General features: G+C 43.4%; 1 protein-coding gene across 5 annotated transcripts in view; it reads right to left on the reverse strand.

Moving 5' to 3' along the window:
- The window catches only part of TANC1 (tetratricopeptide repeat, ankyrin repeat and coiled-coil containing 1), a 254,013-nt gene that overhangs the window by 65,718 nt on the left and 160,981 nt on the right, over positions 1-27,314 (reverse strand). For 3 of the 5 annotated variants that reach the window (XM_061396071.1, XM_061396091.1, XM_061396050.1), the window contains exons 6-7: positions 14,374-14,504; positions 13,169-13,355 (exon numbers count right to left, since the gene is read on the reverse strand). In XM_061396071.1, coding sequence (XP_061252055.1) covers positions 13,169-13,355; positions 14,374-14,504 — 318 coding nt within the window. The remainder of the gene's footprint in view (positions 1-13,168; positions 13,356-14,373; positions 14,505-27,314) is intronic. The other 2 variants (XM_061396060.1, XM_061396081.1) reach the window with 1 other exon arrangement.

The following is a 27,314-nucleotide window of genomic DNA, read 5'->3' on the forward strand; positions in this document are numbered from 1 at the left end:
TAAAGATACTGAGCCATGTGTGATCCACTTGCAAACACAGGTCCCGCCATAGGCCCAACACTGGCTTGTGTCCTTGAGAACAGAGGCCAGGTCTCCTGATCTCTATTCGGATCCCAGTGGCCCAGGCCCTTAACTGCAAGACTTCAATGGGAGCACACTGGGTGAGAGTGTATTCAGGACCCAGACGCCTGGATTAAGCTGCTTCATCACATACACACTTTATCAGCAGGCTGGTGAATTAGCTCCAACAGAGTCTGTTATCTGGGATCAAAGGGTCTGAAGCGGTTTTATTTTTACAATGCTCTTTATGGTTTGGAAATAAAGACAAAACAATTTCCTCCTGTGATGTGACTGCAGGGTATCCTACCACAATTTTAAAACTGTCTTTGCTCCTGGACTTACCATCCACTGCTCCCTCCTTGTTTAAAAATCCCTCCTATGTGCTAAAGCCTCCTTAGAGGATTTACCATTAGCTGATCCCTTCCTTTTCTGCACAGCCCAGGGCCTGGCCCATACTCAGTGCTCAGTAAATGTTTGCTTATTCAATGGATGAGCTCAAACTACAGAAACAGGACATTTATTCTCACTGTTGCTGGTTCAGGATTGCGGGCATTTAGTCTCTAACCAAAGTGTAAGCTGATTTGGGATGGGCCCGTCACACCCTTAGGGGACTCCCAGCATTTCCAAGTATTCTAGCAGGAGGATTACTACTAATTTCTCCATCTATTTGGAATCGATCAGTCTTCATTGTGCGTGTTTTTTAAATGGGCCATTCATATGAACATCCGTTTATTAAGTGTGACTCTTTCCGTCCTAAAAATAAGTGGTGCTAGTAATAACAGTAGCTAGTATCTCCTGAAGGTTACTGTATATCAGGGATTGTGCTAAGAGTTTCATAGGATTACCTTAATTTATTAATGAGATTATTGCCTCAATCATAATTAGTTGCTAATGATAATCTCTTAATAAGCTATGATTGTGTCACAAACTTTCATTTAGAAGTCCAATGCTCAGGACTCAAAATGCTTTTCCTGCAGGCAGGTTGTAATTAGCGGGGTTCCAAGACAACCCCAACATCTAAGTTACAGTTCCAGGGTGGAGGTGACTGATCTGGTTTTTAGGTTGTGGTTGTTTTATTTGAGGGATCATATTCTTAAGGTGAAAAACAAGGTCCAAGTGATGTTCTTCTTCATTTGCTCTTCCTGAGTGCCATGCACTTCTGAATCAAACCTCTGTCTCAGACCTTAAGCAGTGGGAACAGGGACTCCTTACTTCATGTTACAAATGACAGCAGCAGAAGCAGGACTTCAGGGACCCCAGCAGCAGCCAGGCAAGGACAGTCTGGTCAGGGCTCATGGACTGCAGGGACAGGCTGAAGACCCAGTCCTGTCAGCTCGGCCACAAGTGCCCAGGCCCTGACAAGTGGCATCATTCAGGTCAGGGAGAGGGAGGGAACGGTGGGGGGAGGGTGGGGGGGGTGTTGTGGAGGACAAAGGTTCCCAGCTGGGAATAGCAGCTGGGAAGAGAGGTCCTAGATGGGGCCGCAATTTCAAAAGGAGAATATTATATAACTTTATGTCTGTAAGTAGGAGACTCTCCCACCACCCTTATGAAGTTCACCTAAGAGATGCATTCCAGCATCCACCTTCGCCCCTGGTGCAAGGAAGGCAGGTGAGACGCTCTGAAGCCAGGCCCCTCCCGCAAAGACACTCCACTAAGACTGCCCCACTTCACAGCCTTCTTCCCTGGGATCCCAGGTCAGGCTGCCACCTGGCAGCCCAGGCAGTGAACTTTCATCTCGGTTCAGATATGATGAAGCACTGAGATAGATCTGGGGGGGCAGACAAGGCCCCAGTTTCCCCATCCAACCTAAGAAGCACAACAAATAGGACAACTCCACAGCCTCCAAGAAAGGGAAAGCAGCTCTTAAAACAAATAACCTGCTACTCAAAAACACCTGTTCTTCCAGGCTAACAGGAATATACTTCTGATTAAACTAACACAGTCACCCTCAAGTTGACCACACAGGGCAACACCCTAAATATGATGATTAAAATAAAAGACTCTGAAAAATAAGGGCTATTTGACATTTTCCAGAGCCTGGATAATCTTGAAAAGCCCCTTAACAACCAAAAAATTCTATCATCTTGTTCCTTTAAGTAGTACAGATGCCAAGAAAGTGAAAGTCACTCAGTTGAGTCCAACTCTTTGTGACCCCATGGTCCCCAAGCTCCTCTGTCCGTGGAACTCTCCAGGCAAGAATACTGGAGTGGGTTGCCACGTTCTTCTCCAGGGGATCTTCCTGACCCAGGGATCGAACCCAGGTTCTCCTGTATTGCAGGCGGATTCTTTACCATCTGAGCCACCAGCGAAGCCCAGTATAGATGCCAGTGTTCGTCAATTAAGTCTGGCCACTTTCACTTCACTTTCATCATCACTCAGGCTGGGTCTCAGTCACTCTGCAAATAGGCAGGATTCTGTAAAACGAGTGACTTATTAGGCGTTATGTTTTATCAAGCTACGAGGTTAGGCTGTGCCTTGTAAGTTAATATTAAATTAGATTTGCTCATTTACTCACATGTGATACTACTTCTAACTCTCCATGTAACCTGAAAACTCCTTTTAGGTAGGGACAGTGGGTCATCTTCCTCAGAAGTAACAGCACATTTACCCAGGCTTTCCCTGGTGGCTCAGATGGTAAAGCGTCTGTCTACAATGTGGGAGACCTGGGTTCAATCCCTGGGTCGGGAAGCTTCCCTGGAGAAGGAAATGGCAACCCACTCCAGTACTCTGGCCTAGAAAATCCCATGGACAGAGGAGCCTGGTGCAGGCTACTGTCCATGGGGTTGCAAAGAGTTGGACACGACCGAGCAACTTCACTTTCACTTTTCACTCATGCACATGGCTGTACCACCTCCAAAGCACCTTCAAATCATGTTAAGACACATACATGATCACCACAACATGTGAGAAGACGTGGAAAGGCTGAGAACCATCAACACGACTTTATAGATATGGAAACACACTGGGGAAAAACTAACCAAACTGACACACACACAAGTTAGTGCTATTCCCATTACCCTCTGACTGCACATGCAGTGTGTGTTAAAACTCCCTTTGCCTTGCACAGTTCTCATCATGTAAAAGGAGTTCTGTAAGAGTATCTGTGGCTATATTGTAAAGTAATTAGCCTCCAATTAAAATAAATAAATTAATTTTAAAAAAGAAGTATTTGTGGCTAAAAAGTATTTTGCAGTTCATGAAACCTGCCTTGTTAAAAATAGCTCCCGGGCAGCGGCTAGTGGAGAAAGGCCAGTCACGAGGGAGCCAGGAGGGAGAGTCAGTCAGGGAAGGCTGGGAGGCTGCCTGGGAGGTGGGGGAAGCAGAGACAGGGACCCAGTCAGTCATTAAACATTGTGCTCTATATGGCACTGCAATAAAACAATTCCCTCCTTCTCCTTCCCAGCCTTCCCCTCATCCCCTCTTTGCCTATTGAAGGTTCTATGTTAATATTCACTTAAAACAGAATTTCAAAAAATAAACAGTAAAGTTCAGGGTCCAAAAAGTAGTTTGGTGGGATCTAAATCAAGTTGTAGGTTTAAAAGAACACCAGGAAATAGTCTGACCATGGCATCAGTCCAGAATTGTTTAGGAACTAAGGGCCATTGGTATCAAACGTATACATAGGCAGAGTTGAATTCTTCTCTCTCTGAGCTCAGGAAAAGACAAGAGGTGAAAAATGCAAGGGGCATGGGTTCAAACTCTGGCTTCTCAACTTTTTAAGGACCCACAAGAGGCTCTCTCTCTGGGTCCACTACTAGGAATGGGCACGTGTTTGTCTTTACCTTCCAGACATAAATGTGTACGTTTGTGTTTCCCTCTTTACACTGGCTCCAAGTCCTGAGTAAAACTTTCTGCCCATTTTAAAGCAAGATTAATAAAATCTTATTTATCAACCTGACTTCTGACTTCATCTTTTCTCTTTTTCCCCAACTCATGCTGCGGTTGTTGTTTAATCGCTAAATTGTGTCCCATTCTTTGCAACCCCATGGACTGTAGCCTGCCAGGCTCCTCTGTCCATGGGATTTTCCAGGCAAGAATACTGGAGCGAGTTGCCATTTCCTCCTCCAGAGGATCTTCCCGACACAGGGATTGAAACCTGCATCTCTTGCCTTGGCAGGAGAATTATTTACTGCTGAGTCACCGGGGAAGCCCTCCTCCACCCATACCTTCTTTGAAAAAGAAAAATCTCAATTTAGTAAATGCCTATGAGCATTTCCGGAGAAGGCAATGGCACCCCACTCCAGTACTCTTGCCTGGAGAATCCCAGGGATGGGGGAGCCTGGTGGGCTGCCACCTGTGGGGTCACGCAGAGTCGGACACGACTGAAGTGACTTAGCATAGCATAGCATATGAGCATTTCAAATCCACTAGGGAGGAACGGACTATAAATAAATAAGTATCCCTAGGAAATAAGAACAATAATAGTGGTTAACGTGAATATTATAATAGTGCTTACGGTACACAGGCCCTATTCTAAACCTCCGTCATATCTCACTCAGTACTTCTAACAGTCCCATGGGCAAGAAAGCCCTAGAACACCTGGAGCCTCACTGGGCTCCAGAATGATGCTCTGCACTATTCCAATCACAGGATTAGAAAAACTTGTGCACACATCTTGCATACATGTATTTATAAATTATGTTCACGGACTATACTAATTTATTATAATATGAAACATACACAAAACATACATTTTGAAAAGATTTTTAAACACCCCCAAATTGAAAAAAAGTTTTTAAGCATCCCATAGGTTGTCCTGCATTTTCCATTTTCAAAGCCAGGGATCTATGAAGACAGCCCTTTGTCTCTCCGTAGGTGGTGGAGAAAAAGCAGATAGAAGGGCACACATCAGGTGCCTCCTATATCATGAGAATGCTGTCCTCCCCCTTTCAACTGAAGAAAAATAAAATACCACTAACAAAACCCAGACAAACATCTTTCAACTTCTATATCCAGTTTAATGGTTGAGAGGAAGAGTTTAAAAGTTAAAATAAGGGACCAGTGAATTAAAGATCAAACAAAAAAAGTGACTGGTTGCTTATGAAAGAGAAGAAAAGAAGTGAATGAAAAAGGAAAATCCAGCTAGTGCAGACACCGCCTTCTTGGACCCAACCGGATGAAGATCACTAGCAACTCTGGGAGGGGAACACCGTCTAACTGAGATCAAGACCAGGGAAAGATCAAGGTGACAGGTCCAAGAAGCCACATGCCCACTCCCTGCTGCTCTGGACCTGACAGCAGCTTGCCCTCCTCTGCTGTGCACTCACACCTTGCACGCTCAGGCTGCCAGGCCACACACTGGATCTCCCCAGCAGACACCGGGGAAGACTGCAAAGATGAACCCAGTCTGCAGGAAACCTCCCAGAAATGCCAGCCAGGGCTTCTCCCTCCGCCCCGCCCACACACTAACAAACCACAGGAACAAAGTCTGAGGCTCGTCGGCCTGGATGACGTTCTCACCCCCCACAGCCCGGCAGGCACAGCTTCCAGTGAAGGCACTCGGGCTGATGCGTGCTCACCTGGCACGATGCAGGCAGGGGGCCCTGAGTTACCTCTGGCTCCACGGGGCTTTCTGGCTTCTCTTCCTGCCACTCTGCCTGGACAGAAGCATGAGGCTCCTCTGGACAGCCCTGTGGAACCGCCGAGGGTCCTGTGACAGGCAGGTCTCTGCTCCAGACCTCCGCTGAGCGCCCACCACGTTGCACAAGGCGCTCTGCTGTGCCAGGCGGCTAGGCCGGGACTCGAGTCACAGCCATGTGGTCCCAGCAGTGCTCAGCCAGCCTCTGAGGCAGAGACACCTGAAGGGGCAGCTGGGGCAGGGCACAGGGGAGGGCGGGCAGGCCACACCGGCCAGCCTCAGCCTCGCCCACTGGCTCCAGACTCTGTCTGAAAGGGCGGGTAGCAGCCTCCACAAAGAAGCCTGCGGACTGGAACAACATGAAGTTTTTCGGCAATAGCACATGTCCCTGTGTACCAGTTCAGCTACACAGACCCTCAGCACTGAAGGCCTAGACAACAGGACTTCTGATTTAGTCCACTGACTCCACAGAGTTCCAGACTCTTCCAGGAAAGAGCATAAGGCACTCACTATTAGTGGTTGGTATTACCCACGGGAAGCACCTGCCCTTGCAGGGCACTGCCGTGTCTTACACCCTTTTCAGCAATTGACAACTTGCCCAAGTCTTCAACGATAGGAGACCATTCTTTCATTCCACAGGGAGACAAGTTTTAAAGTAGATACTGTAACTATCTCTAGCGTCCCGGCACTCAACAAATGTGCTCCTGGTATGCAGTTGGTGCCCATAAATGCTTCAGACAAAACAGCCTGGAAACTCCAACCATGGTCTGAATACAAGGGCAGCGGGCGCTTTGTTGATTCACACCACCACCAAGGACTTCTTTCCCATTAAGTGCCTTACTGAATAATATATGTAAAGGCAAATTCTCCTCCTTCACCCAAGAGATTAAAGAGCTTCTATAATTAAGGATGATTTTTTAAATTGCAGGCAGTGTAGCAAAATGAATATTAACACAGATTTGAAACACTCTAAATAGTTATTACCAAATCAGTTTCAAAGCATTTCAATTTAGTAGCAAGCAGGGCAATACAGGTGTCAACAAAGCAGTATTAGCATAAAATCAAAAGGGCAGGATTTACAACAAGTTAAAAATGAAAATAAAGTACAATTAATTCCTCTTTGTGTGCCTCCTTCTGCATCTGATCACCTCCCCTGGGGCCCAAAGTTCAGGAAATGAAAGGTCTAACGCTTCCTCTGGCACTACTCTGATTTTACAGGCCTAGGAGAGCAGAGAAGAGAGACGCAGGAAGATAAAAGTCAGCCCACAGTCACTTTTCTTTATGTCCTAAGCAACTGGGCAGAAAAACAAATATTATCAAACTCTAGCAAGGAACAGCAGCATCGTAATCAAGTGTCAGTATTTCACCACAAGCCACTTGTGTAGGAGCAATGTTTCTGTGAAGATATTCCCCTGCCTAAATGTATGCCTGCCTCCCCGCTTCAAAGCGAGTAGGGTGGGGAACAAATGTAAGCTCCCTTCCCCACCCCCTAGAGAAAGGGGAAAGGCAGAGTCCGAGTTCTTGCTTCACCCTTTTCAAATTCTGAGCACTTAATCATCCTGAAAGCTATCTGGCCTGGTGGAATGTGGTGGCTCAGTTGTCTGGGAGCAGGGCAGGAGGAGGTGGGGAGATGGTGGGGTGAGAGGCGAGATACGAGGTCAGGCCATCTTCCACGTGGGATGCCCTCCTCTCCCCTCCCTTCATGGGGCTGTTGTAACACCAGTCTCAACAAATTCAACACGCCACCAAAGTCATCTGGAGATTATAAGTGGCAGCAGGTAGAAGCAGATGGCAGAGAAAGCAAATGGAAGGAATGATTAACTTCTAAAGGCCTCTCTTTCTGCCAGAATGCTTTAAACTGCTACCTGGAAATCCTTCTCCTGAGCACCTCTATCAGTAATCGATAGGAAGGATTTATTTACATTTTAAATCTTGATAGGAAAACTGAGTTTTGTGTCTTTCTCTTCATCCAATATCCATCCTCTTTCTTTTGAAATAGCCCATTTCTTTGAAATAAATACACACAAACATAAAATACTGATCATATGAACATACATAAAAATCAAACAATATATTTAAAGCAAATAATGCTTTAAGTCATTATTTTCAGTGACTTTTTAAAATCAGACGGGTTTTTACACAGATTCGAATGAATACACATACAGGCATATTATACTTCACTGGACTTTGCAGAAACTGGTGTTTTTCAAATTGAAGCTGTGTGGTAACCTGCATTGAGTAAATCCAAGCATGCCATTTTTCCAACAGCATGTGCTCACTTCATATCTCTGGATCACATTTTGGTAACTCAAAATATTTCAAACCCTCTACCAGCAAAAAAGATAACAACTCGCTGAAGGCACAGGTGATGGTCAGCATTTTTTAAGAATAAGGTATCTTTTAATAAAAGTATGTACCTTTTCTTAAGTGTAATGCTATTGCACACTTAACAGACTACAGTACAGCGTAAACAACTTTTACACTCATTACGAAACCGACAAGAGTTCAGTGACTTGTTTTATTGCAACATTCACTCCACTATGGCAGATGGGAATCAAGCCTGCAATATTCCCAAGGTCAGCCCGTACCTCACTTTTTTCTAAGCTGGGGTTCATAGTTTATGACTTTCCATTTGTAACAGTTGGAAGCCAGTTATATTCAAGAGAGTGTCACTAAGAAAAAAATGTTCTTCCAGTCATGGAGGAAATACCTTTAAAAGCAACTTCTTTATAAAGTCTTCCTTTTCAAAGCAAGTAACTGAAAAGCTGCTTCAAGTGAATGAGTACAGCTGGTGACACATTTAGAGGTTCTCACATTGCAGGTTTGAAAATCAGACACTAACTCGTAGGTAATGTCAATAATTTTAATATGTTAAGAATAAGGAATTTTACCTTAGGGACAAAAAAAAGATATTGCAGGGAATTCAGCTAATCTCATCTAGCTTAGACAGTATTTCTACATGACAGAATTATTAAGCGTCTAAAGAAGTTTATGTTGGGAGAACCTGGAGGTCCTGAAATAGGATAAAGCGAAACTGCACGACACAGTGAGGGTGGGACAGGAGGTGGGAGGGTTCTGCTGAGCCCTGGCCTCCACAGTCTGCGGCTGTGTAGTTGCTCAATCGTGTCCGACTCTTCTGCAAACATGGACTGCAGCCTGCCAGGCTCCTCTGTCCATGAGATTTCCCAGGCAAGGATACTGGAGTGGGTTGCCATTGCCTTCTCCAGGGGATCTAAGAGACTGGAGATGTTGTTTTTAAGCCACTAAGTTGTGTCTGACTCTTGGCGACCCCATGGACTGCAACATGCCAGGCTTCCCTGTTCTTCACCAACAATCTCCTGGAGTCGGCTCAAACTCATGTCCATTGAGCTGGTGATGCCATCCAACCATCTCATCCTCTGTCATCCCCTTCTCCTCCTGCCCTCAATCTTTCCCAGCATCAGGGTCTTTTCCAAGAGACGGGAAGGGGTCCAATAAATTCCTCTACTGGTCATTGGCTTGCCCTTTCTCCTACTAAGCAATTCCAAAAAGAAATTCTCTTCATCTGCAGTATATCAAAACCAGTAGAAACAGAACCCAGGCCGGGCACCCTGTGGCAGCCTGAGAAGGCTGTCTGGGCATGTGGGAACACAAGTTTCCCTTCACAGCATCTGTTGGTCAAAAATATTTAGACTGAATAGTATCAGCATGACTGAAGTTGGCTTAAATAAGGGGGAGGTTAAGGGGGAGGTTTGGGAATTTTTAAGGATGGCTTAGCACTGTTAGAAGTTTCCTCTAAATAAACTGTGCTAATGCTATACATGGAACTCAGGTCTGAGCCCTGGATGGGAGCCTACAACTTCCGCAAAGCTTGTAATGCCATGACAGCTGTGCACTCTTTACGCCAGCCCACCCCCAAGCCTTTGCTATTCTAGCCTGAGCTCCATAGGTTGACGAGTCTTAAACAACTTCAAATGGAAGATTAAGTGGAAAGCCTCTTCCGCCCTTCTCTAGGCCCTGTGTAACTTGGAACATGAATCTTAACCAGCCTGTTTGACAAGCAGCTGCCGGGCCTCCCAAAGCAGGAAGCCAAGATATCTCGCTTTCATCTCTGCCCACTGGGATCACTGTGTTCTTGACTATTTCACTCCGTTGAACAGTTAAGATGCCCAAAGGTTGTCATTCCCAGGCTACACCTTATAAAGACAGACATGTTCTTCACGCTCCACCCCCAGCAATCACCAAACCACAACTGAGTCACAGATGCCTGCTCCCAGAGAGGCGACAGAACCTGCATACCCTGTTATCAATTCAGGAGGAAGCTCTTTCCTCCTCTGGCCCAACCACGCCTACCTTTTCAAAGAGCTGCGGCTAGGTCTGCTGGAGAGGAAAGGTGTTTTTTTCCCTCTCCCTATTACACCTCCAACGTGTCCCTGGCAACAGGCTCTAGTTGTGCAGGTCTGAAGGAGAGAGGACAGAGGAACCTTGTCGCCAGCACAGCGTCTCTCCATCTCAGCCACCTACGGTCCTGGCTCCCTAAAGGAGCTCAGGGAACCAGGCAGGAAGCACAAACTCCCGCAGCAGGGGGTCTTCGCTGAAAGAAGGACTTAGCCACCACCTCCCACTTCCTCCCACTTTCATCTCAATCGTCACCATTTTTCAAGTTCAGCTGAGTTAAGAGAACACGTTGACCTGAGTCAAGGAATGAAAGACATCCTCAATGATATGAAATGAGCTGCTTCACGACAAGACACAGCTTACAGTACAGATGGCACGAAAAGACGTGACGACGCCGACTGGGAATGGGAATCCCACACAGCTTCTCTAGAAACCATCTAAACCATTCCCTCCTTCAGTGAAACTTGACAGTAGCCATAATTCTCTTTCCTTAATTTCTCATTCCCAACGCCATGCTAGGAGCCCAGTAGATAGCAGAACTAAGATAGATGAGACCCCCCTAACCATGTGGCAAGTGAAAGCCGCTCAGTCGTATCCGACTCTTTGTGACCCCATGGACTGTATGGTCCATGGAACTCTCTAGGCCAGAATACTGGAGACAACAGTAAACAACAAAACAAGAATAAGTAAACTGAAAATATTGAGGTATACAGACTGCACCTTGTAAGGGCACGAACTATTCTGGGTTCAGCAGGGACTATATTAAATCAAGTACTAATTGAGAGCCTTCATATTCCTGCAACTCAATCATTCAATGATAATACAAAAAACAAACCAGCAACTTTTCCCTCTTTAAGACACCTTTAAAACTGCAGCAATATCTCTTAATGAGAAAGAGAAAGAGTCAGAGAATGAACGTGGGTCGTTTTCTGTCACTGAAAAGTTTTCTGTCAAAACCAGAAACTGGCTTGGTTATAACCAGAAGCTGCGATGTCAATGCCACAAGACAGAATGAAGAGAAAAAACCTATTAAAAAAATAATAATAAAAAACTAGGACTTCTCTGGTAGTGCACTGGATAAGAATGTGCCTGCCAATGCTGAGAAAACAGGTTCAATCTCTGGTCTGGGAAGATTCCACATGCTGTGAAGCAACTAACCCATGCGCCATAACCACTGAACCTGTGCTTTAGAGCCTGCGAGTCGCAGCTACCTGTGTGCGGCAGCTACGAAAGCCTGTGAGCCCAGAGCCTATGCGCCGCAACAAGAGAAACCACTACAATGAGAAGCCTGCACGCCACGATGCAGAGCAGCCCCAACGGCCGCAACGAGAGAAAGCCTTTGTGTAGCAATGAAGACCCAGCACAGTCAAAAACAAATAATTTTTTAAAAGATCTGTAGCACTGGCCAATTTCCTGAAAGAAGACAAACTCTGAGGAAAAAAGGGCATTGCAGAAGAGCTAAGAACACTGTAAAGGAAGTCATCTGGCCATCACAGAATCAATACCAGAGATCCATCAATGGTCGACACTTCAGAGACAGACGGGACATGAAAACAGGAGTAACACTGGGGAAAATCTGTTAGACAGAATACAGGTGGGGAAGCAGAGTTAAAAGGGAATTGGAAGAATAAGCTCACTGGAAGGGCTTGAAGTGGAGTGAAGAAAATTCAGACCTGCTACAAAAACCAGTCACATGCAGTTAGTCTGCAGAGACAGAAAGTAGATTGCCCAGTGAGTAGGTCTGGTGTATGCAGGGAAATGAGGTGTGACTTCTAAGAGTACAGAGTTTCTTTTTGAAGTGGTAAAAATATTCCAAAATCAGATTGTGGTGATGGTTGCACAATTCTGAATAAACACAAGCCACTCAAAAGTTTAAACGGATGATACTGTGGCATGGAAATTATATCTCAATGAGACAATTAAAAATGAAACAAAAATCCATTGAAAATCCTGATCCAAGAGAAAACAGGGAACAGGCTTGCCTTCCTCTTGCTGCGGGGCCCCTCACAAGAGCTGTTAAGGGGGCGACATCAAGAACTTCACAACCCAGTCCAGGTATCTCACGTATCTTCTGAGGCAATCTCCAAAAGACAAACTGGATGAGCCTGCAGTTTGGTTTTTCAAATTACATATGAAAGAAATTGCAGGTGACTGAAGAGAACAAAGAGCTCAAATGTCACTGCATTTGGTTACATATTAACGTGGAAGGAAGTGGGGCTCCTTCCAATAATAAAACATAAAATATTCCTCAAAACCATGTGCATCACTCAGCAGCAGGGAAAGGGCTGAGCTGCAGGAGGGCACCAGGGTCAGGCAGCAGCACGGCCTGAGAGCACAGGAAGCCGGAGCAGCCCACCCCCAAGGCAGCAGGCTGTAGACCAGGACGCACAGCCACCCAGGCCCACTTGCAGAAATGCAAACGCGTTCCTTCTGGGATGGGAGGTAAAACAAGGGCTCTTAAATTCCCTGGTTGATTCTATTGTGCACCTGGGACTAAGAAACTACTGAACTCATCAGAAGCCTTACTTACGATTTCCTCAGAAGAAGTATGCAAAGAACTCAATTAAACATTCGCGTCACCTAGCCAACCAGCCTAAGAGTCACGACTATACTCTGCGTCTCCAGACAATCAGCTCAGCACATCCACATGTACTTTGCAGGCATGGGTGTGGGTGTTGGGGGGGTGGACTTAGAACCTCCAGGCCTCCAGACAGTGGTCAGATGCCATTAGAAGAAACAAAAGAACAAATACATAGGCATAAGTGGGAAAATCAGTGACCTTGAGATCTGGCTGGGAAGACTTCTCAATATGCAGGGACTTCATTGTCCTGTGGTGTGTCCTATACATACCCAATACCCATCAAGTGGATTAGTGACAAGGGAAGATTTTTTTAATGTCATAGGCCAGACCTGATGTGGAAAATTTTTTACCACATGCGTCCAGGGTTATCAAATAAACACGAAGGAATATAAAAGCCAATGTTTCAACCGCTCAGCTGTCCGTGGAAGTTCTATCTGCAAAGGACAGGGTAGTCCGGGCAGGCTGACCTTCACAAACCGCACACGCTAAAACCCTCTTAAGAAGAGCCTGGTGAACGCTCTGGCTGAAATGCATGGAGCCATCACATGACCGAGCAGTGAGCGTCTTACCTATAATTCCACTGTCCTTGCTTTCCAGGGTGGAGCTAGGGCTGCTAATGGTCTCACAGGGACTTTTGTTGGCTGCCGTCTTGCTGACACAGCTATTCAAGGTTGAGCAGGGGCTATCGGTGCTAGGAGAGGCGGTGCTGCTCGTAAGAGTGGAGCAAGGGCTGATGCCTTGGCTCAGAGCTGTGCACTGCAAGACGAACGGAAGGAGGAGTTAGCGCGTCTACACACCCTTTTGTAGCTTCATGGTTTTAGCATGAAAAACAAACAAGAAAATGGAAAACAGGTTTTCTTTTTTACAATCCAGGGATCTTAATATATACGGTCTTCCAAAATTTAAAAAGAGAAATCTCCCTTAGTTCTGTTCGCCTCCCTGTGATCTTTTTTCTTAAGAGGGCAGTCTTGGAAATAATTTAGTGGGAATGAACATTTGTAAAGCAGAAACAGCAAACAGGCAGACTTCCTTTCATTTAAACTCTGCAGAAGACAAATGGGTTCTTTGACCTCTGTGTGGAAAATCTGGGAACTCTGTTTTTGTAATGTATCACGAGCACCACAACCTGATTCAATTTTTGGAAGATTTATGGGCTCTGCGATCCAGGGAAGGAGACTGGTGGCCACTGTGATCTCAATCAACGCCTGACACCCTCGCAGAGACCCTCGAAGGGGCAGAGGCTCCGGCCCCTCATTGCTATTCAGAAGTACACTTCTCATCTCGGATGTGGCAGGCTGCCGTTCCCTAGGAAGGGGAGTGCTCTTCCGAAGATGAACCTTTTGATCTTATTTTGTTTCCACTCATCTTCTATAAATCTTTTCCTCACCCCACTGACCCTCCAAAGTCTAAACCAATTAAAAAAAGCACAGGAAAGTGCATACCAAAGCAGCCGGATGAAAAGAATGGTGCTATAAAGATAAAAGTAGTATCATTCCTAAGGAATTCTCTCGGCCACTTCAATTCAGTTACTCTTCTCTGGGTGGTGACCAGAAGGTTAATGTGGACATTTTTGTAAGGTCTGCACCCTCTGCTTCTCCCCACTCCCTACTACAAACGTTCACAAACAAACTGTTGAAATTTAATTTCAATACACAATGGCCCAGACTCATCTGGTCTGAACAACAACTTCCCTACTCAGGGAGGAGGCAAGACGATTATGCCGTCATTCATCCTCCGAGCAGATATGACATGCAGTATCTTCCTCGGGCATTACCATGGTTTCATTTTTTTCTTCAATGGTTATGTGTGTGGCACTTGGGATCCCTTCTCCCAGTAAAAATCCCAGTCTTGTCAACAGTTCTTGAGCTGCCGGCGAACAGCTCGGTTCATTATCGGCCTTTGCTTCTGGAACAAAGAAAGAAAACAATGAAGACACCCCTCTCAGGAATTTCAGTATCGAATCTGGAGGACTTGGCATTACAGCTGCTTGTCTGGTGCTTTTGTGTATTTTTATAAAATGCACAAAGTTTGACAGTGCTGCCTGTCCCCTAGCAATACATTCTAATTAAGAGACTGTGACAGGTTAAGAAAACAGTAAAAGGGAAAAACCAAATGCACAGGGTGAAATTGTTGACCTGAATCCAAAGGTACAGTATCATTATCTGTAGCAAGTCCTATTTCCATGTCATGAGGAATGGTACCTGAGACACCAAAGGCAGAAAAAGGCCTCATGCTTGAAGGGCACCATGTGTCCAATGCCCACAGAAGGCTGAAATAAAGGAAAACCCAAGTGGCATGCTGGCAGAGTTACCTGGATGCTGGGGGGAAACTGAAATGCAAGCTCTCATTAAACAAGGCAGGGGCACAACCACGTCAGTCTGTGCACACTCCATAGGAGTGATTTGCATCCAATACACTGAATCTTCCTTTAGAGGTAAGACTTTAATAGCAACACTGTAAATATTTGGTTTATTTGGCACTACTGTAAGTTCTGCTTTTATACAGAGCTCTTTGCTTATTGTAAAGCAAAATAAAAACTGTAGTTTCTTGTAAAAAAAAAAAAAAAAAAAAAACCAGGATTCAAACGCAAGGGTCAGTCATCAGGGATCCATGCTGAAACAAAGATCTTAAGCCCCAGTAAACTGTGTCCCAAGAGACAGGACCCAGGAGTACACCCTGCTGTCCACGAGGAGACGTAGAAAAACTGGATGTGCTTTCAGCACACTCCATAGTAATGCTGGAAGCATGTTCCATCTGACAGTCACAGGGCATGTTTGGAAGCCATGCCTTCCTCTGGTCTCCTTAAGGTTGGTCATCATGCTTTGTGCACTCAAGAGAATTTTATTGTTGGATTTAAGTGTTGAGCTGTAGATTAATCTTGTATCCAGACTCTAAGGGAACTTAATGATGGTCGACAAGATGATATTCACTTCATTCCAACACCTCTCTTACAGTTTTAAGCCAGCTGAGCTTCCATCAGGGAATGAAATAATGTATAACGCAACTGTGCTTACACAGTTAGAACTTAAGAACAACAAGCAACCTGCAACAGTCATTCCTCTTCATGTTTTGTTGGTTTTTGTTAATTGTCTAGGTACCTAGACCCATACATTCATGAACCAATGTCCCTGGATGTGGAAATCTGCAGATAATGGGTAATAGGTTATAGAAACATAAAATGAGGAAAAATAAAATCTGAGATATTATCTTTGACATACAGGATCATCACCAAAGTTCAATGCTAACTTTGCCTTTTGTAAGAAAATACAAAAGACAACATAAGCAGAGCTGAGAAAGACCATCTTTATTATTCTCACCCACATTATCAGTTTTGCTAAGTCATGCTTGCAGGATGGTAGCTACAAGGGAAGTTAAATCAGTTGTATCCTCAAGGAAGGAAAAGTACCCCCGCCCTTGCCTGCTCTCAAAAGCTCCCAATGTTTAGGGTGAGAACAGCTGTTTCCCAGCCTGGATATTTTTCAGTTGCTGTAGCATACTGCAGGGGTAAAATTAACCAAGACTTGATTGTTGTGGGTTGAAAGAGCCCTGATGTTTCTGGATCATTTGCGATCAACTCTTAACATGAAAGAGCAGTGGCCCCAAGCCAATGACCAGGGGTAAGGGAGCCGCCCCAGGGCGGGCCAACCACACCCTCAAAGCCACCCTACAGAAGATTCCTTCCCACCACAGGTCTCCAACCACATTTTGACTCTTAAGATACATGGGCACTGGTGAAAGGAAAGCAGGAACCCAACCAAATCAGCATAGCCCAGGCACACCCAAGGGCTGGGCCACTTCAGAACAGGATCCACGCTGCCCTCCTTGCCCTTAGGCTCGAGCAGAGCAGCCACTTTATCTTAGGTGGCAGCTGGACTGGAGGGAGAACAGGATGCAGCTGGAAAGGGGAAGAAGTGGGTGAGGGGCCAGAACTCAGCCATTTCCCTACTCCACACCCCTCTTTCTTTTCAACAGTCTCTACACTGTGACCCAATTGTGACTTGCCCCAGAATGTCTACCTTCTGGTTCAACTTGAAACACTCTGAGGAAAGAGCCAGAAGTGGCTCCCAGTTGGCAGCTGCTGTCACAAAATTCACTCTGTTGACAAACAGGACCTTTGAGACCAGCATCCTATGTAGGTCCTGCAGTGGGGTGGGTTAGGATAGCAGATTCACACCAGACTGTCAAGGTTTTCAGTTTAAGTGTGTGTGTGTGTGTGTGTGTGTTGGGGGGTGGGGGGTGGGGTGTGTGTGTGTGTGTGTGTGCGTGCACGTGGGCGCGTCCACACACAAATTCAAAGACAACTAGTCATCCAAACTATCCCCCTTCAGGCAAGTTGGGGAGCAGTGGCCATCGCAGTTGCCCAGATACACAAAGGACATCCAAATTCATCATTAACTTGTTCTCTTAACTGTTCAACCTGAACTTTGTTGTTACCAAAGCTCCAAAACTCTACCCGGGTTTGGGATGAACGAACAGATGTTCTGTACTGTAGTTTCGGCATCCATTAAGCTACTGCAATTTTCTTTCTTCCAAAAGCTTTCCAACTGTCTTTTCATCTCACTCTTTCTACTAAAATGTCATCCTAGCGACCTTCTCCTCAGAAGTCCCCTTCAGCCTGAATTCCTTAATCCACGTCAAGCTGTCTTCGTCTTTCCTTCCCTAGTGCACAGGGCCCTCTCTTGCTGAACTTTTCATTCTGGCAGAAGGACTCCTGGGTGAAGTATGACAGGGCCGTTTTGGGGAAGATGAGCTGCCCGGGAAAACACTCTGATACACGTGACTGTGAAATGGAAATGGATTTCTCCTTTCATAGTCAGTCACCAAATACTGAGATCTGAACAGTCAGAAAGAATTTTCTTTGAGCTAACAATTCCAAAATGACTTCCACACCAAAATCCAAATGGGATACCTCTAGATGGTCTATTTCTATCCATGTGGTTAATACTAAATCACTTATCAATTATGGGTTACCTTACCCAATACAAATGGGCTGAGGACTGGAGAGAAAGACCTCATCTCTTAGCAATGCTCTGCTATCTCATACATGTTTTGGGTTGGCCAAAAAATTTGTTCAGGTTTTTCTGTAGCATCTTATGGAAAATCCAAACAAACTTTTTAATCAACCCAATAAATATCCAACACATTTATGATGGCTGTATCTGAAGCTGAGAGAGTAATCAGCCTCACACTCCCTAGGATCCCATAGGTAAGCTGACAGTGATTGTCCTCCCAATAATGTACTCAGGCAATCCTTGCTTTCAAACCATTGTGGAATAATCATGTGGAAAAAAGCAAAGGAGATTGCTTCAATCACTCCCTGCCTGGCTCCTTCTAACTATTCACACTTATTGGATCACATTTAGGGGCACCAACATCCAGGTATGGTCCACAAAGTGACTATGCCCCCAGTTACCGCCATCCTAACTTCAAACCTGTGTGTGCCCCTTATAACCATCCCCTCTTCTTTCCCTCCACAGGCTCAGAGGAAAGGACTGTACACTAAAGCTATTCTGGACTCCTTAGTGGGTGAGCCTCTCCAAACCTCAATTTCCTTATCTTGGAAGTGGCCATCATCCATTTCTTTTTGATTGTGAAGTTCAAAACAAATATGAGAAACACCTAATAAACCAAATATCTCTGAAATAAGACACCGTATCAAAGGTGATCATTATTTCTACCAAATTTAACACTAAGAGCCCACTTCCTCACTATTATTACTTCACTTTCTGTTTTCATGTGCTGTGCTTAGTCAACTGCTCAGTCGTGTCCGACTCTTTGCAACCCCGTGGACTGCAGCCTTTCAGGCTCCTCTGTCTATGGGATTCTCCAGGCAAGAATACTGGAGTGGGTTGCCATGCCCTCCTACAGGGGATCTCCCTACCCAGGGATCGAACCCAGGTCTCCCGCATTGCAGGTGAAGACTTTACCATAGGAGCCACTAGGGAAGCCCGTGGCTCCCTATTTATATTTAATGTGTACATGTTTCTCTTACATAAAAATACTTTTCTATTTAGAATTTTCCTGCCTTAATTTAACTGTTTCTGAACTCACTATCCTTTCAAAACAACAAATTCCCTCCTTTGGCTGAGTATCAAACTGTTCCAACTTGGCCCACATCTACTGCTCATTTCCTATCTAACAGTTCCCTCTTCTTAAAGCCGGACTCTACTAGAACTGCAGAGGTCCTTCAGGATTACCAATGATCATGCCACCAAGAGAAGCCATTTCTCCCCTCTCCTCCTCCTCCTCAAACTCAACAGAGCACTGAGTGTTGTTGATGATGTCTGGCCATTCACTAGCACATAGTCTAGAACCACTGACTTAACATCAGCTTCCAAGACAGTACTTCTGATCCAGTCTGTTAACTGCCACACAGCCTTGACTGATGTTAAATACCTCCCTCTCTGCCTCTACCCATCCAGGACCTGCTTTGTGCTAAACCTGTTGCTGTCCTTGCCTTCTCCACAAACCTTTTCCAGTTTCTTTCTGGTTGCTCCCTCTCCTAAGCCATCACCAGTCCCACCTCCTTGAATTTCCAAAAATATTATTTATAGAGGAGCATCTCTCTAGGCACCTGATCTGGTTCTGTCAATAACGGGTTTCTAGTCTGCAATATGAAAACACAGTTATCATACTGTTGTTCAGTTGCTCAGTAGTGTCTGACTCTTTTCATCCTCATGGACTGCAGCACACCAGGCTTCCCTGTCCTTCACCAACTCCCGGTGCTTGCTCAAACTCATGTCCATCGAGTTAGTGATGCCATCCCACCATTTCATCCTCTGTCGTCCCTTTCTCCTCCTGCCCTCAATCTTTCCCAGCATCAGGGTCTTTTCTAATGAGTCGGTTCTTCACATCAGGTGGCCAAAGTACTGGAGATTCAGCTTCAGCATCAGGCCTTCCAATGAATATTCAGGACTGATTTTGGACTGATTTCCTTTAACATGGACTGGTTTGATCTTCTTGTAGTCCCAGGGACTCTCAAGAGTCTTCTCAAGCACAACTATTCAAAAGCATCAATTCTTTAGCACTCAGCCTTCATGATTCAACTCTCACGTCCATACATGACTACTGGAAAAACCATAGCTTTGACTAGACAGACCTTTGTTGGCAAAGTAATGTCTCTGCTTTTTAATACAATGTCTAGATTTGTCATAGCTTTTCTTCAAAGGAACAAGTGTCTTTTAATTTTATGGCTGCAGTCACCATCCACAGTGATTTTGGAGCCCAAGAAAATAAAGTCTGTCACTGTTTCCATTGTTTCCCCATCTATTTGCCATGAAGTGATGGAACCAGACTCCATGATCTTAGTTTTTTGAATGCTGAGTTTTGAATCCGTGTGCATTCTTTCACTCTCCTCTTTTGCCTTCATCAAGAGTCCCTTTACTTCCTCTTCACTTTCTGCCATAAGAGTGGTATCATTTGCATATCTGAGGTAATTGATATTTCTCCCAGCAATCTTGATTCCAGCTTGTGCTTCATCCAGCCCAGCATTTCACATGATGTTCCATATAAGTTGAATAAGCAGGGTGACAATATACAGCCTTGATGTACTCCTTTCCAAATTTGGAACCAGTCCATTGTTCCAGGTCCGGTCCTAACTGTTGCTTCTTGACCTGCATATAGATTTCTCAGGAGGCAGGTAAGGTGGTCTGGTATTCCCATCTCTTCAAGAATTTTCCACAGTTTGTTGTGATCCACATAGTCAAAGGCTTTAACATAGTCAACGAAGCAGCAGTAGATGTTTTTCTGGAATTCCCTTGCTTTTTCTATGATCCAACGGATGCTGGTGATTTGATCTCTGGTTCCTTTGCCTTTTCTAAATCCAGCTCGAACATCTGGAAGTTCTCAGCTCATGAACTGTTGAGGCCTAGCTTTTTTTGAACATGACCTTGCTAGCATGTGAAATGAGTGCAACTGTGCGATAGTTTAACCATTCTTTGGCATTGCCCTTCTTTGGGATTGGAATGAAAACTGACCTTTTCCAGTCCTGTGGCCACTGTTGAGTTTTCCAAATCTGCTGGCATATTGAGTACAGCACTAGAACAGCATCATCTTTTAGGACTTGAAAGACATCAGCTGGAATTCCATCACTTCCACTAGCTTTGTTTGTAGTGATGCATCATAAGGCCCACTTGACTTTGCACTCCAGGATGTCTGGCTCTAAGTGAACGATCACACCATTGTGGTTATCTGGATCATTAAGATCTTTTTTTGTACAGTTCTTCTGTATATTTTTGCCACCTCTTCTTAATATCTTCCGCTTCTAGATTCATACCATTTCTGTCTTTTATTGTGTCCATCTTTTGCATGAAATGTTCCCTTGGTATCTCTAATTTTCCTGAAGAGACATTATCATATAAGTTATCTTTAAGTTTTTCATCTCATGCATCCCATACTGAAACTGTCACCAAATCTTACCATTTCCTCTTTCAAAATGTTTCCTGAATTAGCCTTTTTCTCTCTCGTCCTCATCCTCTTCAGTCTAGATAACAATTAGACTCTGAATCAATTTTGTCATCTATTTTTATTTTCTCCTTCTCTAAGCTGGTGGTTCTCAAATTTCTGGTGTCAGAGCTCACCTTTAAAAATTAAGGACTCCAAAGTGTTTAGGCTTATGTGGATTATGTCTATGATATTCATCATGTTAGAAATTAAAACTAGGAATTTAAAAATCTATGTTAATCCATTTTAAGTTAAAAATTACATTAACAAATAACACTTTTAGAATAACAACCATATTTTCAATTTAAAAAGTTACTTAAGAATGGCATTGTTTAAATTTTTGCAAATTCTTTTTAACATCTGATTTAGTAGAAGACAGTTGGATTCTAATGTCTACTTCTGGATTCAATCTGTTGCGATAGGTTCTTTGGGTTGAAGCGTGTGAAGAACTGTGGCTTCAGAGGGCTTTCTTTGGGAAAGGGAGGAACCTCTCCAGTTAATTACAGATATTCTTCTTTGATATCACCCCAAAACTTGACAAGTAGCAATTTCTTAAAGGTTAGTTCCAGTGTTGACTCTGAATCTGAATCAATGAACTTTCTGTGCTCTGTTAAAAGAAAATCCAATGGTGTGTTTTATGCTTCAAATGGATTTTACCCATGCAAGATTTTGTAACACCATGTATTGGGTCATTTGGAAAATACTGGTTTTGCAGCTCTTGCAAGTGTTGACACATTTTATTATACAACACCAAAATATCACATTCATTAACATCACCACAGATCTCAACAGAAAAATCCTGAGAAACCATCACACTCACTGTGACAGGTGCAAATTCCCCCAAACCTAATTTTCACTCAAAAGGTCAATTTTTGTCACTGGAACTAAACCCTGCCAGGTGTGTTGTTTTTTTTTGTTTTTTGTTTTTTGTTTTTTCATAGAAGTGACATGCTCATTTTGTTCCTTTTTGAGAAAATATATGCAAACTACCCAATTTGGAGTAACTAAGATTTGTCAGGAGTACTTTCAAGTAAAAATGATGTTCCCCGTTTTTTATTTGAATGGCTAGTTCAGCTTGCAATTCAATCACACATGTGCTTTCCCTTCAGACAGCCATCATACTTCAGCACACAGTAGACACACTTTCTGCAGACTTCCAATTTCATCTCACCAGATATTTAAAAGGTGGGTATTCAAGGGTCAGGGCTTAAAATTCATCATTTTGGGGGCTTCATCAAGGACATTTTTCAGTTAACTATTATTTCTGATGCAAGTGGGTGGTGGTTAAAAAAAAAAAAAAAAACCCACATGCAGCCCTAGAATAATAGCAGGTGCCCCTACCCTGACATGTGCTAAGGCATTGGAAGTTTTACCAACAATTGCTCTTGCACCATCACAAATATCAATGTAAAAGAAATGGAAATATCAAGTGTTATTATGAAAAGAGCGGTGACTTCACAGACCCCTGAAAGGGTCTTGGGGATGCCTAGAAGTCCATGTACCACACTTGCAGTCTTTAAATGTTGAACTGTACTAAATTCTCTTTCTTTAAAATAACAAATAAAATCATAATTGCACATACCCTCATCCTACTAACTGATTTCTCATCTTCCATTACTTTCTCAACTCTTTTGGGGTAAAAGAGATGTGGTTTACCCTCACCAATTCTATTTTTTTAATCACATACCCACAACTTAAACTCATTCACTTGCCCAAGGCTCCTGAGACGGCCATATTAGGCACAGTAACTTTTTTTATTTTTTTATTTTTATTTTTTCACAGTAACTTTTTTTAATGGTCCATCTCCTTTTTTGACTTCCCTGTGTATGTGTGTGTATATATGTATATATTTTTAACTGAAGTATAGTTGACTTAAACAATGTTTCAGGTGTGCAACAAGGTGATTCAGTTATACAAATACACATAATTTTTGAAATTATTTTCCATTATAGGTTATTACAAGATATTGACTACAGTTCCCTATGCTATACAGTAAACCTCTGTTGCTTGTTGCATATCTATTTTTTAATTAGAAATCTAGCATTCTACTCATACTAAGTCAAACAAATGGTATCAAAATATCATAATTTTTTAGTTTAGGCAAAAATTCGTAAGTTTTCTAAGATATATATATTATAGATACTTATACAAAAGTTTTTCTACTACACTTGATAAAGGCTTAAGAAAACATTAAAAAAAAAGAGATGGAGAAACTGAGAACATAAACTAAATGAAATGGTAGCACTGAATATGAAATAGAAAAGTGAAACAAACTAGATAAAAGTAAAAGATCATCACACAGTCCAGATGTTTTTAAACATAACTGCTCACTAGAAACATATCTGGAGCTCTGGAGAAAAAAGCATACCTGAGCATTTGTGTTTTTCAAAAAATTTCAAGATAATTGTGATACACATCTGGATTTTTAAAAGTGGTATGGGTTTTTCTATTAGACCCTAGCTTTGGTGAGATAGAGGTCTATTATTTTTCTGTTGACCAATCATGATACAATGGTATTAAATGAGTAATAGTTACATCATCACAAAAGTAAAAAATGTTTATCAGTTCTCACAATCAATGGCCAGACAAAAAATAAAAGATAATTACAATTGCAAGCCATAATGGGAATATGACTAACTTAACAATATAAAATAATTACATACAATTTGGGGGGTGTCGAGCAGAGTGATGTAAGTGGAAGTACACATGTTTTCATCCACCCACTCAGTCTACGTCTTTTGGTTGGTGCATTTAATCTATTTATATTTAAGGTAATTATCAATATGTATGATCCTATTACCGTTTCCTTATTTTGGGCTTACTTTCTGTAGGTCTTTTCCTTCTCTTGTGCTTTCTGCCTAGAGAAGGTCCTTTAGCATTTGTTCTAAAGCTGATTTGGTGGTGCTGAATTCTCTTAACTTTTGCTTGTCTGGAAAGCTTTTGATTTCTCCATCAAATCTGAAGCAGAGTGTTGCTGGGTAGAGTATTCTTGGTTGTAGGTTCTTTCCTTTCATTACTTTACATATATCATGCCACTTCCTCTGGCACGCAGAGTTTCTGTTGAGAAGTCAGCTGATAGCCTTAAGGGAGTTCTCTTGTATGTTATTTGTCATTTTCCCTTGTTTTAATATTCTGTCTTTAATTTTTGTCAGTTTGATGACTATGTGTCTCTGTGTGTTCCTCCTTGGGTTTATCCTTCCTGGGACTCTCTGTGCTTCCTGGACTCGGTTGAATATTTCTCCTTTCCCATGTTTAAAAATTTTTCAGCTATTTTCAAGTATTTCCTGAGGTCTTTTCTCTCTCTATTCTCCTTCTAGGACCCCTATAATGTGAATGTTGGTGCATTTAATGCTGTCCCAGAGGTCTCTTAAGCTGTCTTCATCTCTTTTCATTCTTTTTTCTATATTCTGTTCTGTGGCAGTGATTTCCACCATTCTGTTCTCCAGGTCATTTATCTGTTCTTCTGCCTCAGTTATTCTTCTACTGATGCCTTCTAGTTTATGATCCATCTCTGCTTGTTTGTTCCTTAGTTCTTCTAGGCCTTTGGTAAACATTTCTTGCATCTTCTCAATCTTTGCCTCCATTCTTTTCCCAAGATCCTGGATCATCTTCACTATCATTATTCTGAATTCTTTTTCTAGAGAGTTGCCTATCTTTACTTCATTTAGTTGTTTCTCTGGGACTTTATCTTGTCTCTCCATCTGGGACATAACTTCCTTCTTTTTCATCATGACTAGCTTTCTGTAATATGGTTTTTGTTTTAGCTGCTGTGAGACTGTGCTTCTTGCTGCTTCTGTCTGCCCTCTGATAAAGGAGACTAAGGAGGCTTGTGTAAGCTTCTTGATGGGAGGCACTGGAGATGGGGAAAACTGGGTCTTGCTCTGGTGGGTAGGGGGCCTTGCTCAGTAAAGCTTTAATCCAATTATCTGCTAAAGAGTGGGATTGGGCTCCCTCCCTGGTAGTTGTTTGGACTGAGTTTTTCCCCAGCCCTGGGGTCTACAGGCTCTATGGTAGGGTTAATGGCTAACACCAACAGCGTATACACCAAGGGGGACCTTCCAATGCCCCTGTCCGACCCATGCCTCTGCCCCTGCCGACCCACACCTCTACAGGAGGCCCTCCAACATTAGCAGGTTTTTGGTTCAGTCTCCTGGGGCGTCACTGCTTCCCTCCTCTGGGTCTTAGTGCATGCAAAATTTTGTTTGTGCTCTCCAAGACTGGCATCTCTATTTCCCTCAGTCCTCTGGAAAGCTTATTATCAAATCCTGCTGGTCCTTAAGGTCATATTCCCTGGGGATTGCCAGTCCCTTTTTAGGATCCCCAGGCTGGGAAGCCTGATGTTGGGTTCAGAACCTTCACAATAGTGTGAGAACTTCTTTGGCATTTTTCTCCAGTCTGTGTGTCACCCACCTGGTGGATACGGGATTTGATTTTATCATGATTACGCTCTTCCTACCTCTTGCTGCAGCTTCTTCTTTGTCTTTGGACATAGGGTATCTTTTTTTGGTGGGTTCCAGTGTCCTCCCGTCAATGGCTGTTCGACAGCTAGTTGCAACTTTGGTGCTCTCACAGGAGGATGTAAATGCCTGTCCTTCTACTCCACCATCTTGAACCGGAAGCCTCCTGTATATTTTTGACCTTGGCACCTATTCTGTCCTCCAAGGAAGGAAGGAACAACTTTCACATCAGATAGAAGGGAAACTTACGGATACTGTGTGGTCTTGTTGGTTTTTCTACCCTTTAGCTGTGCTTCTTCCATGTTATTCACAGCTCAAGAATAAAATATCAAAGGTTTTTAGGGCTCTTCTTTCAGTGACCTTTTTCCTAGTGTTCAGTCGCTCAATTGTGTGTCCAACTCTTTGAGACCCCATGGACTGCAGCACTCCAGGTTTCCCTGTCCATCACTAACTCCCAGAGCTTACACAAACTCATATCCATTCAGACGGTGATGCGATCCAACCATCTCATCCTCTGTTGTCATCCCTGTCTCCTCCCACCTTCAATCTTTCCCAGCATCAGGGTCTTTTCTAATGAGTCAGTTCTTCGCATCAGGTGGCCAAAGTATTGGAGTTTCAGCTTCAGCCTCAGTCCTTTCAATGAATACTCAGGACTGATTTCCATAGTGTAATACACCTTGTCTCATCACATCCACTCTAGGCAAAAGGCTACCCAGGTTTCCTCCTGAACTCTTAAGCCCCAGTTTTATTTTTCCAGCTATTCAGAGGACATCTTTGCCTGGATGTTTCCAAACCTCAAACTCAACACGCCTGAAACCAAACTCAAACCAAAATGGACAGGTACTTCTCTTCCAGTGTCCATTTAATGTAGTCTCAAAACTCTGAAGTCATCATCTTTGTCTCTTACAGCTTCCATGTCCTTGCAATCTCTCGGGAATCTTCCTACCCCTCACTTCTTGCCTGATCGTGTTCTATGGATAATTTGAGATCTTAGTCTCTCACGTAACTATTGAAATCATTTTCTAACCATTCTCTATGACTGCAGTCCCCTTCCTGCCCCCACTCCATCCTAAACTTTGCTGACAGGTGAATCTTAATGCACAGGACTCCAAGCAAGTCTTTCCTGGCACAGCATCTCCATCTGCACTGGATTTGTCACACAGCTTAGATTAGTCAACACTATTCCCCCGCCCCCATACTATAGCTACTCTGTATATATAAATCTCTAATCCCTGCCCAGACTCTAAGGCTCCAAGAGAAAAGGATCTATGCTTGAAAAGCTATCTCAAATAGCATCCAACACAATTCTTTTCACAGCACAAGAATTTTTTATTCAAGGAAATGCAGAACGAATGGCTATTCTACTCTAGTCTCTGTTCCACTGCACACATACCAGGGATGTTTCCCCTTCTATGCTTCTATCGAGCTAAAACCTTATTCAACCATTGGTCAAGTAGTGCAACACCATTCTAAGAAGCTGGAATTTAAATTAGCAGGAGCAATGTTACCTCTTGGGAAAGCAAGAGCAGTGTAATCAGGAGGAAAAAAAGTCATGTTTTCTTTCTTAAACTAAGTAGTGGTTAGACAGGTATCATATTCTTCATACCTTTTTCATTCTCTACATCTTTCTGAATGTCTAAAATAGTCATCAAAAACATAAGGTATCAATATTTACTGAAATATATCTAAAAAAGGATTCACTCCTCCCAGTAAGATAGTTCTGCATTTCATTATTTTTCTGTTTCATATGTTAGTTCTATTTGCTAACCAGATGGCTAGAAAAAAAGTTTTATCATATTTTGGATTGATCTTCATC

Source organism: Bos javanicus, chromosome 2 (genome assembly GCF_032452875.1).
Source record: "Bos javanicus breed banteng chromosome 2, ARS-OSU_banteng_1.0, whole genome shotgun sequence".
Taxonomy (NCBI): domain Eukaryota; kingdom Metazoa; phylum Chordata; class Mammalia; order Artiodactyla; family Bovidae; genus Bos; species Bos javanicus.